The sequence below is a fragment of the Hippichthys cyanospilos genome, chromosome 1, assembly GCF_059441005.1.
Source record: "Hippichthys cyanospilos isolate Australia breed blue-spotted pipefish chromosome 1, RoL_Hcya_1.0, whole genome shotgun sequence".
In the NCBI taxonomy this organism is placed as follows: Eukaryota; Metazoa; Chordata; class Actinopteri; order Syngnathiformes; family Syngnathidae; genus Hippichthys; species Hippichthys cyanospilos.
Window position 1 is genome coordinate 13,057,428 of NC_142369.1, and position 15,614 is coordinate 13,073,041.

The window sequence follows — 15,614 nt, forward strand, 5'->3', positions numbered from 1 at the left end:
AGTCGATGATTTTATCCACTTGATGCTTTCGCAACAACTGATCGCATCAAGTGGGAAGGCGAGTGACTGAAGCGACATGTAATCTGGTAGGCGTGTCCATCATTAGTAGACCAATGAAATTGAAGGAAGCCACGCTTGAAAACAAATGGCAAGTCGTAGTTCACATGGCTTGAGAATCAGCTAATGACAAAATTTGTGAGAGATAGTGATGGGGACATGAAGTTTCATGAAGCACCTGTGGTTATTTTCTACTCCTAAATGGCACAGAAAACGGAGCCAAGCGAGAGCACTCACCTGGCTTGTAGAAAGGCGGTAGCGAGAACTTGGGACAACTGGTATGTGCAGCGTTTGCTTCACTTAACAGCTGTTGAACCGTAGTTCCTGTGCTAAGCTAACGATAGCGCAGCATTGTCAGCACAATATTTAGCACGGTCTTGGCCACTGCGAGATATAAACATTGAATTTTTTTTTTTTAAAGATTGTTGTAAAGATGTTGACAATTGTGATTTTGTTTTGTTTGTTCATGCTCATGACCCAAAATGTTGTGAACGATTATCACATTTATCAGATTATGCTTATTTTGGTGGCATTGTCACCAAAAAAAAAAAAACCTCAAAGATTATTGTGTGTATATATATATATATATATATATATATATATATATATATATATATATATATATATATATATACTGCTAGTATGTATGTTTGTATGTGAGTTTGTGTGTGTGCAGTATGTATTTATGTACTGTACAGAATGAGTGTTTTGATGGACGATGGATGTTGTGCGGATATTAGGACTTGGCAATAACACAAGTTAATTCAATTAATTAACTATTTAAAAATTAGTTTTGCACAACCATCAGAATGCTGGTTGGGTGGTTTACAAGACGCAAATATAACAGTTATTAATGATTTTATTGTAATATTTAAGCAAGTTGTAATATTTAAGCAAGTTATGTTCAAGCTATGAACAGTTCACATTAAAATTGCTATCTATGCAGTGCACATTATTGTTGTCTGAACATTTTAAACAAGATTTACTTTTTAATAAATCAAACATTCTCCAAATCAATCACTTCGCTTAAACTTAAATCACCCAGAATATGTGAAGAAAAAAACAAATAAAGATTTTAGTTTTTACCAGTTTGGCCTAGCTCTAATATATAGTAGACAGTCAGACATAATTTTAATACTAAAATATGCAGTTCAAGTGCAGAACGCCGACCTGCATACAACCTCTATATTTACTCGCTTTTGCTCCTCTACTCTGCATCACCCTCTCCACCCTTGAAAGACCCCCTTATTCTCCACTCATCCGCTGCTCTTGTCTTTTCACCATCCATCCCCTTCTCCTCTGCCCCCTCCTCCTCATCCTCCCTCCGCCTCCATTTGATCTCCCTCACACTGTGAATCTGTTCACCCAATGACAATGGTATTTGATTACCTATAATACTGTACTTGCATGGACGTGTGCTACGCATGCTACCTTATAATCTATGGCAAGTGTCTTTTTGCACGGTTCTCATTTTTTTAGGCAAACAATGAGAATAAAGCCCCCGTGTTTTACCTATGGCGTAGTCTGTATTATTTATAGGACGGACTCAGCTGGCATTTACGCAAAGTTTCCTGCGGTACAATAAATTTCCATTAGAGACTCATTCAAATGACAAATTAGCACCTGCTGGCTATTAAGATGCCATCCAGTTTAACCTTTCCAAGACAATGAATACAAGGTCCAGCTATGTGTCTGTGGCGGTCCGATCGTATCAAAACAGCTTCCCTTACAACTCGTTTGAGAGAACACGTACATTCCAGACACAAACTTTATCCACTGCCTTAAATATATATTTTTAATGCGTTTTTTTTTTTTTTTCACAAACTGTCTTGTTGTGCCTGGTGGAGGTGAAACACGTACCTGACAGTACCCTAAATCTAGCATAAATCATAAATCATGCATAAACCTAACCTAATCATCGCCAAATACTTGACATAAAATTGCCTTTTTTATTGATTTTTGTGATATTAAAAAAAAACAATGTACTTTCAAAACGTTTCCACCATTGTTGTGAAAAAGAAACTGTAATTCAGTTTTTTCTTTTCTAAAATTTCAGAAGGGAAAAGTAAACTGAGATTATGCCAATTAAAATTCCGTATTCTTCCTAGTACGTGTCGAGATTTTTTTCCCTCACTTCCAACCCGCATATTATGGGGGGCGATTTATAACTGAATAATTCAAAACAGACCAATTTTTTCCTCATATATGTATTTGAGTAACATGAATTTGAATGCGAATTAAGTAATATCATGTCTCTTATAAGGGTTAAAATGATTATATTTATACCTCTAATTCAATATAGTACACATCCGTTTTAGAGTGTTTCCTCAAAACTTTGCAAAAATGCACTTTGGTCAAGCGCTGCCTATTTGCCTCGTTGTTGTGCGTGTATAATTTTTTAGGCGGACTTTGATGCATTATGAAAAGGAAAATACGGCTTGACACTTCTCCTTCAGCGCTTGGACGTGTGCTCGAAAAAGCCGGCATGGATATCGACAGGTGGGGGTAGAAACAGCGAAGGGCAACCTTCCACGCTGTGATCTCACAACAGTCGTCACTTATATGGGAGAAACAAATGGGAGAAGTTATTTGGCATGTCAGATAGTGATGATGACTTTTAGGACTTTTAGACAAACTAATATTCAGCTGCGTCAAAAAATAAAGCATTGAAACTTCAAATCATTTTATGGTTGCAGCATTTGCATCTACACGCAAGTGTACATTGCCTCGCAGTCCATAATCATAACGGCAACAATATGTTACTCAATATACAATGTAGAAATAGCTCTAAAAATTATGTAATTTCATCATTTTATTAACATCCATCATGTGTTATAATTGGGCAGCGATGATCTAAGTAACCACTAAAGTCAGAGAAAGACTTTTACTCTCGTTTTTGTGAAATTCACCCGAATTGCAGTAAAAAGGGGAGGTAAGAAGGGAGGTCAACTCGTACTCCGAGAAATACGGTACATTGGATTAACCTCAAATTAAATTCAGTTGTTCTAATATCCTTCCCATGACATTTTGAAAGTCATGTTGTACTAAACAACACAAGCCGTGGTTTTCAGAAAGCAGTCTCTGCATCGCAAAAAGAAAAAAAAATCTTTCTAATGCGTCTTTGTAAACTGATGATCAATATATTTTGCACTTTAAAATGTGCCACACATTTTGAATAGCACTCATATTCTCTTTTTGCAAAACTACACAGTTGTAATGCCAGCAGAACGTGATTCGGCAGCATTTGTCACTCCATAACCTGTAAATACTTTTCAACATTGGTGCTGCCTTCACATATGTGCATGTTACCCATATCGTGGGCACTAACGCACCACCAAATACCATCACAGATGCTAGCCTTAAAATTTCCAGATATTTACATTTAGTATGACCTTTTTGCTCTTTGGCTTGGAAAACAAAAAATACTTGAAAACACGTCAGAATATGGCACATATTCCCGCTTTGTTTGAGTCCATCTCTGATAAATTCAGGGCCAGGGAAACCGGTACCATGGCTTGCTGTTGTTGATATGTAGCTTTCTGGATGCATTTATAGGCTTGGTTTTCTGAAGTTTACTCAAATTTGTTATTGCTACTCTTATCTGAAAGTTACTGTCAAACTAAACATTAAACAAAGAAAATCACACATTGCCTATTTGACGCTCCGCTAACAGAATGCCAACTCGAAAGTCCACGGCGTCTGATTGCCGGTCAAAAGCTCCAATCGGTCAGTGCGGAGCTCGGGTGTGATCCTGTTAAGAAAAGGAGGGAAAGGAAATAAAAGGCATGGCAAGCCAGCGAGGGGACCGAAATTTCGCCGGCGATGCAGCTTTGAAGTGCCTCGTTCGCGAATGTGATTACACTATGTGGACATCACGGAGAAAATGAAAGGAGAAGACAAGAAAGTGTTGCGAGCCTTTCGCCGCCGGCGAATGCGCCTTTCTTATCTTTCCACTCCCACAGGCTGTCAGCCACAAATCTATCATACTTGCTGTTAGATTTGTGATTGGATTAGTGAGTGTGTGGGAGGAATTTAAGCCTCCAAATGCGCAACTGTCTTCTGTGTTTGAACCCGGGGTGTATTGAGCGGACAACTACTTAAATGTCTCATTGTTGTGGTAATAGCCACCAGTAACTAGGGCTTAACAGTTGGTCATTCAGCCCTAAAAGTAACAGTTTTGAAGCTATGTTAAATATTGTAAAGCATGACAAAAAGAACCTTTCTAGACTTTTTGGAGGTAGTATGGGTCTGCGAAACTTCCATATTACCGTAATGACAAACAGGTGCCTGTAGATGGCAGCGTCGTATCATTTTGTAAGAGATCATCACTCCATTTTAGTTGTGATGATAAAGATTAGGCGGTGATTCTTCCGGCAAGTACAGGGTGACCCAAAAAAAACGGGCCCCGTCTCTAATTAGGCCCCGTTTCTTAGTGTTTTGTCCCAATGAAATGAAACTTTGGTCATAACTAGTTTATTATATTCAAAACATCACATCAAAACATTAGGGACTTTGGCCTTTTTTTCTCCGTTCTACAGCATATGTTCTATATGGCCTCCATTTAGCTCCGTGCATTTCTTGAGGCGCAGGACGAAGTTGTCCATGACGTTCTTACAGACTGAATTGGTAATGGCTCTCATCTCCTCCCTGATGGCTTTCTTGAGTTCCGTGATGGTTCTGGGTTTCCCCGCGTAGACTCTGTCCTTAAGATAGCCCCAAAGAAAAAAATCTGGGGGGCTTGGGTCCGGGCTATGGGGTGCCCACTTAAAATCAGTCTTGAGAGTTCTCTTTCAGCCAATCTCGGGACAGGTTTGAGGTGTGAGAACTTGCTCCGTCTTGCCGGAACCAGAACTTCCCCATGAGCGACGGGTAGATGGTCTGGACAACTTTGTGCTGCGCCTCAAGAAATGCTAAATAGAGGCCATCTAGAACATATGCTGTAGAACGGAGAAAAAAAAGGCCAAAGACCCTAGTGTTTTGATGTGATGTCTTGAAAATAATAAACTAGTTATGACCAAAGTTTCATTTCATTTGAGCAAAACACTAAGAAACGGGGCCTAATTAGAGTTGGGGCCACCCTGTATTGCCACCTCGCATTTCATCAGGGAACGATTATGTATTTGGGGTGTAATTTCTCAAATACTTTCTCAATTACTTTTTGAAAAGCACCTGGATAAATGGAGAGCAATACAGTTCAAGGATAGTACATTTTCAAGTGTTCAAGAATTTGATTTGATTCTGTGAGACTCTTATTTGATTTTGATACAGATTTACAGATAATACAGATTTTGTTTGAGAGAGTATGTGAAAACCCCTGGCTTTTCTCGTTATATATTTTGATGTGTCACCAAAGCAAAAAAAAAAAAAAACATTCACAAAAATCTTTTTCCATTCATTTTTTTTAGTCAAAAGCCAGTGTCATTCTAACCTAGGAAAATGTCAGAGTTATCAATAGTAAGAGACTGGAGAGAAGCCAATACTCTGAGTCAAAAACGATCTTTTGCAAAAAAGGGCGAGAGTGCCAAGGTCTTCCGGTGATCTCGGGCTTTCTGCTTCGTTTTATCACAAAGATTACAAAGAAGGTGGTTACACGTTTCACAATAATACCATATAAGGAGTTGTTTATATCTGTGGTGTGAGTGTGTGTGTAGGTGTGTGTATGTGCCAATAGGTGAGCAAGCAATGTGTTTTCTTATGATAACATATATACTACTAAATCAGAAATATTCAAAAAGTATTATATTATATTATATTATATTATATTATATTATATTATATTATATTATATTATATTATGTATTTTAATGATTGTTGCATTTGTAATATTTTCTTAAATATGGTTTTATTGCATTTATGACATGTAAACTTTTTAAGGTGTTTCAAGAAATCTTTAAAATAATTGAGTAGGTATAAAAAGCAGGATTACAGAGGACAACAGTCAACACTTTTCAACAAAAACCAGGCTGTGCTGGAATACAATACGTTTGCTAGGAACCTGATGAGCGAATTGTCATTATCAAATCACTCCACTGGCTTCCCATCACATAGCGGACTCAATACAAGATTTCCTTCCGAGCGCAATCGTGTATCTAGGGCAACGCCCCCTCGTACCTCAAGGAACTACAGTACTTTCCCCATATCCATCAATACGCGACCTCAGCTCCTCAAATCAAATCAACCTCCTCAAACCCGTAGCTTCGAACCGTGGGCGGGCCATCCGCTCAGTCGCCCCTGAACTGTGGGATGCTCTTCTTCCACACCACAGTCGCTGGGCTCTTTTAAGAGTGTTCTAAAAAGACACCTTTTCAGTAAAGCCTCTCCATAAGTCGCACGGTCATGTGAGCTTATGTTTTTATGTTACTGTCTGTCTATCTGTCGATGCCGCGTTTTTGGGTTTTTGGTTTTTGGTTTTTGGTTTCTTTTTGCCCGTGTAGCCCATTGAGATTCAGCTGGGTATAAAGTGCTTCACAAATAAAATCTTGTGTTTTGTTCTTTTAAATTTACACGGCCTCAAACTAAAAAAATGTGTCGACATATTGTAGCCAAAAATTGAATTGGATCTGATATAAACAAGCGTGACATCAAAATTGAGGTTTGAACCGTACAGAGAAAAAAAAAAAATTCCGGGATTGCCAACCTGGAAGCCACGGTGGAATGGGGGCAGGGTTACTGGGTTAACTGTAAATCTTCCAAAAAAAATGACTATGAAGTTTCCGTGTTTGATGTGTACTTGTATAACCCACAATCGGAAATGCGTTTGACTTTCCTTCTTACTTTCAGCGCATGCATAAAACATGCATGCAAGGCAGTCAATAACTGGAGTATGCCCGCAGGTGTGCATGCGCGAGTGATTGTGAGTTTGGGATGCAGCCCGGGTCCCTCGGGAACCTACCCCTGAAGGGTTCCATAGAAAATGGATGGCTGGAGCTTGATATTCATTCCCAGTATTTCCAACGCAGTAACACAATAAAGTTTGTTCAGCTGCGGTCACAGATTGGTTGGTGCTTGGTGTATCGGTCCTGTTGTGATGCTGCGGGGCTGCTTGTATGCTTATTGCGGTAGTGGCCTGTTGTGCAGAATGCGTTATTGTAAAATCAAGAATAGGATGTATATAAATAAATTGTATGAGGCAGTCTGGTGTTATCAGGCTGGAGGCAGAGAATTTAATTCGTCACGGACCTTTTCTGAGCATCTTTCCGTCATACTGTGGAACATGCAAGTATATATATATATATATATATATATATATATATATATATATATATAATTACACTTCCATTGAAGCGTTGTCTAATATGCAACTAGCAATTGTTTTAATCATGAATTTATTAGGCGCTTACCTTTTTTTTAAGTGATCAATTTAGTATTGAGTAATCAATTAATGACGCATCCTTACGCTGGTATCCCACTAATGGGTGAACACTGGCAAGTATCGGCGGCGGTAGCGACTCTTTTGAGCTCCTCCAGAGTTTGTTTAAGGTCTCCAGAGGTTGTTCCAAGGATTCCAGAGGTCGCTAGAGGAAATTTTGAATGTCAAGAGCAATGTCCGGTGACCGCCTGAAACCTTGTAGCGGCCTCTGGTGACCTTGTAGCGACACCTGCTGACCTTGAATGAACCCCGAAGGAGCTCAAAAGAGCTGCTACATTTGCGAACACTTGCCAGCTTTTGCATGAGTTGGATACCAGTTTCGGTAAATACATTTGTAACCAACCCCTGCCTAGATGTCTCTAAGTTATGAATCAATTATCCGACTACTTGGTGATTTATTCAGAATCCATCAGTTGCCGATCAATCTATAAACACTTTAAGGCCATCAATTTTTATCAAAGAGCCTGCCACTGACTACTAACCAGTTAGTGATTTTTTTTTATGTTTCTCATCTTAATAATCAAACCAGAGTTTCCCAGACCTTTCTTCTGCACATTCCAATAAAAACATATTGTTGACATCAGTTGACGCTAGTGGCACTCCTCTATACGGTTCCCATTGACCTTTCAGGTCAACGGCACTCAAAGTGTTAATCGCCGTACCTCCATTGAATACATTTGCAATCTTTAAACATCTCTAAACAATTAATCAATTGTCAAAATATTTGATAATGAATTTTGTACTCGATTAGTTGTCTATGAATCAATTCATTGTGTCAGCATCTTGCAGCATGTCCTTGCATCCGCCGCTTCGAAAGCATCGCTTTCATTCCAGTGCCTCAGTCTCAAACTCACTCAATTTTGCGGAAGGCGGCCGAGATCAGCTGTGTTTTCAAAATCTGGGTCATCCGTGTCGCAGAGGGGTCAAAGCAGTCAGTCGTGCAAATGAGTCAACTTTGTGGCAAAGAACTTTGTCACCTTACCCAATCAAAGGGTGAAATAAGCAGGACGGACGGTTTGTCTGGTTTTGTGCGCGGCCAGCATGTTTAGCGAGGTGGATGGGAGAAGCTCAGCGGGCTAAAAGGCAAATGAGAGCCTTGCCGTGTCAGGTTGTCTTTTCAGTCTGAGCGCTCCCGCTGGCTAATGAGCACTTTCCATATTTCAGGGCCGGAAGACGGACATTTCCAAGCGTGTTGTGATTCTATTGACATTTATCGTATAGTCAGTGGGCCGCACGGCACAGAGAGGATGCGGACAACCGGATTCGGGATCATTCGCTAAAAGACATGGAAATTACACAGCGGGGGCAGGAGGATCAGCCCGTAAAGGACAGGCATGCCGTATTATACATCTTACCGTCTATTTGCAGCAGTTTTTAATCTGCCTGTGGCATAGGCGAGGAAAAGTTCTTGCAATTGCAATATATCGTGCGCTATTTTCTTGTATTCAAAAGCAAGTCCTATCATAGTTGCAATAGTGAGTGCTTGAAATCACAAACAACAACACTTTGTATTTTTCCTCGTGCCTTTCTGCTTCTGGGTCCAAATCCTCTTGGCCCTAATACTGCTGTGTATCCACAGTATCTAATGGGATTGTAATCTACATGTTTAATAAATGGAAAGAAAAAAATGTAAAACTAAAAAAATTGTGGCATTACAAACAGAGCCTAATTCCTTCCCTTAATATCTCACATGGTAATCAGCTACCATTTTTCTCCAAAGTCCCCAAGCGATTTCAGAGCGAATTTAATATAAAAGAACCTTTTTTTCATAACAATAACTCATTTTACACAGTCGTACTAATAAAAGCACTTAAAACATGATGAAAATGGTCTCTTATTTTCAGCTGTCATGGGATTGTCCAAGCATTGTCACTGTTGAAATCATTGGGCACTAATTTGCTCTATTCAAAGCAAACCCCAATACATCATTTTCAATATTATAGTGCTTTCTTGCCTCAAAAATAATTTTTTTCTCTAAATGGAAATGGGCGGCTCGGTGGCGCAGTGAATAGCACGTCCGCCTCACAGTTCAAAGGTCCCTGTTTGAATCCACCTGGCTCCGGCCTTCCTGTGTGGAGTTTGCATGTTCTCCTCGAGTCCTCATGGGTTCTCTCCGGGCACTCCGGGGTCCTCCCACACTCCAAAAACATGCATGGCAGGCGAATTGGACATACTAAATTGTCCTTAGGTGTGATTGGGTGCGTGAACGGTTGTTCGTCTCTGTGTGCCCTGCGACTGGCTGGCAATCAGTTCTGGGTGTCCCCCGCCTACTGCCTGAAGCCAACTGAGATAGGCGCCAGCAAGCCTGCGACCCCTGTGGGGATAAGCAGCTCTTGATAATGGATGGATGGATGAATGGAAATGCCGTTAATCTACCCTGCCAAAAAAATAACTTTTAACAGCAAAAAGACTGCTGCCTTACTGTAAAAAAAAACAAAACAAACAAGACAAAACATAAATAGCGTAATTACATGAAAGGTAAAGATCTTAACAGTTTTTGTCACATTTTCTTTTTCTTGATGGCAGTAGAATACTCACATACAGCTATACAGACACTCCTCAGTAAGCTGTGGTAAAACCCCTCACAGTCTAACAAATAAAAAATCTAGATTGATTACAATGATAAATGGTGTGCAAAATATATATATATATATATATATATATATATATATATATATATATATATATATATATATATATATATATATATATATATATTGTTGTATTTACTTTTAGGAAACAAAATAAAACATTTACTTTAACCTTCTATCTTTACTCTATCCAACACTAGAACCAGGGTGTTTTTTTGCTTTTAGAAAACGTTTAAATCCATTTGTGTTGTTCGTTTAATTCTAGCCAGCTAGCAACCTGTCCAGAGTCCAATTTCGCTTGGTGCTAGCATGACATGAGAGGCCAACAATGAACGAGCTGCTTCGATTTCTTGCATTTTGCAATGTTTGATAGCGTTAATCTTGTTTTGTGTTTAGTTTGACAATGAATTTCAACTCAGAAAGGGGGGGGGGACAGCTTCAATCCTTTTTATTTTTTAAATATACATATTTTTTCTACTTTAAGGGACCAAACACTAGAACGTTTATTTTATATTTTTCATTTAATAACATTAAGCGGATATCAGAATGCGTTTCTACCAAATATTGCCATCTGCATCAGTCCCCCATATTTTGGGGGTTTGGCCCAAAATCAATACATACTGTACATTTTAACCAACCGAGTGCAAATGAATCCAACAATATTACAGGACTTCAAAATGTGGATGCGTGGTGTCCCTGATGAAAGAACGTCACGGGCCGTGCCCGCCCCTCTACTAGCCCATTTAACGACACTAGATATTCCCGCAAGGCTCAAAGGATATTTTCCGTCGCCTTCCAAACAACAAAGCACTTCAAGCATGCAGTACATGAATTGTACTCTGATTCAGACCACATCTCCCACTGTCAGTTGTCATGGGGATGCACAATACAGCTCAGTTCCAATCATGGAGTCACTCCAACCACGAATTTAATAATAACCTACATCTTTCTCGCTCACTTATCATGTATCATTAATTCATCTCATTTCAATTCTAGCCTCCGTCTGCCCTCAATTGTAATTGTCTTAGGGACTCTGACGCAAGAGTGAGATGGAAATACATGGCAGCCTCCCTTCCCTTCCCTTCCAAACATGAAGCCCTTCCAACAGCAAATCCATTACTTGTATTTATTATGGCCCTGATTCCTGAAGATAGAGAGGGCCGAGGCCAATCCCCCAAGGGGAAATTTGATCCCATGGGTTGATTAAAAGCACACTTGCTCATAAAACAACATGTTGTTGGGAGAACATGGCGTAACACAGCGTGAGAGGTGCTTGCTGTTGGAGTTTGCTCAGTTTGCATTTCTTTTGATTACGACAATGGGAATTTTTTTTTTTTCTCAGAACTGGCTCACAGACATGATAGAGTCGCTAGGACTTGTGTGTAAAGGGCCCAAGACCAGATAGTGATGTCTATCACCCACTTTGTGGTGAAATAAATTGCCAGTGATGTTCCCACACAATTTTCCAATTTTCCGGAGAGGCAACCTGAAAGAGATTTCATCTTGATTTTTTTTTTTTTTCCAAACTAACATAACGCGTTCCCCCCTTCACTTAGGTGAACGAGATTTACCATGATGAGTCGCTGGGGGTCCACATCAACGTGGTCCTCGTGAGGATGATCATGCTGGGCTATGCCAAGGTGAGCCTTCCCCTAAGCAACCAAAGGCCAACTAACTAAAAAACTAACTAACTAACTAAACGAATCCTGATAGTGGAGTTTCAACCTATTGCGAACTAATAACCAATTCATCTTAATCTTAGGGTTGTTTCCAACATGTGTGTTATCCAGCTAGCTAATGGACTAACCGAGCCTATCAAAATTACAACCAACTAATGACAGATACATTCAGGAACTAACTAACTAACTAACTAACTCTGATTAAACTTTAACTAATCCGAGTGAGTCAGGCTTGGATGTGAGGAGAATGAAAATGTTTTTTCATGAGGTCAGCTTCATCTGTTAGATATTTGTGAGAAACTATACACAAAGAAGGAGGTCTTTTTTTTCTTTTTTTTTCATGCATGAGGAGAATGTAGAAGGACTGCAGAAGTACAATTATACTTTGCTCTGAAACACCCTCCCTTTTTTATTAGCTCGAGGTCCCTAGGTACAAAAGTCATTGCTGCCCGAAAAGATTGGGGGACATATTTGGCAACAGTGTAAACACTTGATTTACGATAGTGAGGAATGCAGTTTATCTCCTTCCTGAGGAACATGAAGCGCGAGTGGTCACTAAAACCCGGTTAGTCACGGGCCTGTCTCCTTCCCGCAACTGCACGAGACGCATCAATTCCTGTTCTTCACAACCAACAAAAACCGCAAACATTCATCCTAATCTACCAACGTACTGATCGCATAGCAAACATACTGATTGCATAACAAACATAGTAAGTGATTGCATAACAAATATGGGATAACCCATATACAATTATTCTGTAACTATTCTATATTATTAATTAATTATTCTATAACACATGAATAAAAAAATATTTTTTTTTTTCATAACAGAGCTCAGTGTGCCATTTATAGTTGCCGTTTCAATTACAGAAGCATAGCATCATGACTAATGAGAAGAAATGCTTGAAGATGGGTGAACATAGGAAAAAAAACAGTGGGTTAGTTAGCATCATGCAAATCCAACAAGTTGAATTTGCATGATACTAACTCCTAAATAAAAAAAACTTAGAAGTGCGCAGATGCTGTCGTTGACTGTGTTTTCCTGCAATGACGGAAGTTGAAAATTCAGAACATGCAAACTAAATTCATGACAACCATGACACCATAACAACAACATTAAAGGGAAAATAGCAAAGCGTTTGAAGACTGCCATCAGTACGCCATTTTGGGAAAGAAAACATAAGATTACCTTATTAAATACAAACCAAGAGAACTACTTGAGTTGATCCGTTTCCATGCCTTGATGGGTGCTGCTGTTTTTGTTTTCAATAGATTTACAATGCAGTTCACTTTTTTTTATATGGTCAACATGTTTCTCTGTCCTTTCCATCAGTCCATCAGCCTTATTGAAAGAGGCAACCCGTCCCGTAGTTTGGAGAACGTATGCCGCTGGGCATTTGGCCAGCAGAAAGGTGACGTTGACCACGCCGAGCACCACGACCACGCCATCTTCCTCACACGCCAAGGCTTCGGCCCCACGGGAATGCAAGGTATGGACCCTTGAGAGCATGTTTTGAAATCTTCAGAAGCATGCTCTTTTTTTATTTGTGTAAATGTAATCATTTGTATCATTGAAATCAGATGGAAAGTTTTAAAGGTGATGTTCTCAACTCTATTTTGTAAAATGCTGTAGTTTTGTATCCAGTACGACTTGTATGAATCTATATTTTAGCAGGTCAATTTGCCATGAATAACTTAAGCCTACAGAAAATGCAAATACATATATATATATATATATATATATATATATATATATATATATATATATCGTATTGTATTTTCCTTTGCTGGTATTTTCCTGGTTTTTTGTCAAAAACAACTGTCATGACCTTAGGGGCTTGGCTGTATTTGTGTTGTTTTGTCTCCATCAGCAGGCGGTTTAGGTAATTACACTTATTTTCAGTTGCTATATATATATATATATATATATATATATATATATATATATATATATATATATATATATATATATATATATATATATATATTTTATTTATTTTTTTTAAGTATATATAGTAGTATATATATATATTTAGTATATATATTTAGTATATACATGTTTTTTTTGGCCTGACCGTTTTGGTTTGAAAATGAATTTTAGGGTGAATTCCAGCTCCCATCATTTGGAGAACTCCTTATGAAGAAGAGAAAGAGTCCATTGTAATTTCCGAATGCCCTGCTGAAATCAAAATGAATCTGCCTGCAGCTTCGCAAGCCATGCATCTCTCTGCCATTCAATCCTCCAGCCACATTGTTGATTTCCCAAAGGGGATACGGCAAGGAAAATGAATTGCCTCCTACATACAGTATCTGCCCCTTGTGAAACCCTTTGCCCAGATTTAAGAATGACCACAATGAGAATTTAATTAGGCGTCCATTCTCCCCTGTGCCTTTGTCGCGACCGTAATCCTCCCGGCTAGCAGCCCGTATTTTCATTCGTACCTTGGAGGGCATTGAGACATTATTGGCTTCATGTCTTTGCGTGGACTCGGCCAGTCTAAGGTCAGCTGATACCCACACCATTTGGGAATGGGGCAGGGAGGGACGAAACATCTCACGCTTCAGGTTAGCATTTGATAAGCGTGGAGCCGCACAGCAGTGCCACATGTTATTAGGCCTTTCTCTTTGAGTGTGACATGTTTTGAAATGGGATCATTTCAACAAACAAAGCAATTGAGCGGCAAGTCGTCCGTTCAAACAGTGAGCGCACAATAACAGGATGATGAAAACAGTCGGAGCTGCCTGTCTTGGCTTCCGCAAAATAGCCAATTGAATTTATCAAATTGCCTTGGAGAACAGCCCCAAAGCCTTTGTCATGTGCAATGATGTCTGTTTTTAATGTTTACTTAAGACACAGTATACTCATCTTACACAAAGCCTTGGGCATGTGACAATAATGACTATACTGCCTTGTGTCTAAATGAATAAATAGTCACGATAGTTTTATTTTTACGGGACTCGATAAACGGTCATTTACATGCATGTTTCTTCACATCTGGCCTCATCATTCAGTCACGTCTTCATTTTCTTTCCTCTCAGTAATCTTGCAGTCAGTTGTGTGAGTTGGCACACGCCAAACTAGGAGATTCAAGGTTCAATAGTTTTATTGTCATATGCATTGTAACACTACACAATGAAATTCTTATTCTGTTCTCTTCCCCGAGCAGACTTACATTCCACGCAATAGAGCACATAATAAAGGAGACAATAGTAGGCAATGAAAACAGTAATAGGGCAATAACAGCAGTGATAAGGCACTAACATAACAATAGACTGACATTCTGAACATGTTATGGATTAGATGAAGTGGAAAAAAACTCCACATGAGGATGCACCATCATCCTCGAGTTTTTTCCCCATCATACAAATTAGTATGAGGCGGCATGGCTCGGTGGTAGAGTGGTCGTCTCCCAGCTGAGAGGCTGTGGGTTCGATCCCCGACCTTGAAGACCATCTCGAAGTGTCCTTGAGCAAGACACTGAACCCCCAGTTGGTCCTGATTCTGTGTCATCAGTCGTTAAATAACTAGTTATATCTCAGATAAGTGCGATCACTGTTTTGTGGGAAGTTCTATGTTTTATTTTGGGAAGCTCCATGTGCAAATATTGTGTCTGTTGAAACCCTTGAGCTATGAAATCAATAAGTGTTTTTAAGCAGGCAAATCATCAGCATTATCATTCGGCCACTAGGTGATGTGTTAAGACGAGCAGCGGAGCCGTATGGCAATACAGTCTTTGCATGTAAGAAATTCAAAACGGTAAAATTCAGTAAAAATAAAAATAATGTCTACTTCAATTTATAGGTATGCAAAGAATCATTATGCTCCGGTCTGCTTTGCAAGACAGATTAACTTTTTTTTTTTTTACATTTGCAAGGAAAATGCCTTTATCCACAAAAATAACGTGTGGACAAATACTG

The 15,614-nt window shown here is 39.2% G+C and overlaps 1 protein-coding gene across 4 annotated transcripts in view; it reads left to right on the forward strand.

Moving 5' to 3' along the window:
• Positions 1-15,614, forward strand: part of adamts3 (ADAM metallopeptidase with thrombospondin type 1 motif, 3) — a 108,317-nt gene that overhangs the window by 47,834 nt on the left and 44,869 nt on the right. For all 4 annotated transcript variants that reach the window (XM_088429010.1, XM_088429018.1, XM_088429027.1 and 1 more), the window contains exons 6-7: positions 11,574-11,657; positions 13,030-13,186. In XM_088429010.1, coding sequence (XP_088285136.1) covers positions 11,574-11,657; positions 13,030-13,186 — 241 coding nt within the window. The remainder of the gene's footprint in view (positions 1-11,573; positions 11,658-13,029; positions 13,187-15,614) is intronic.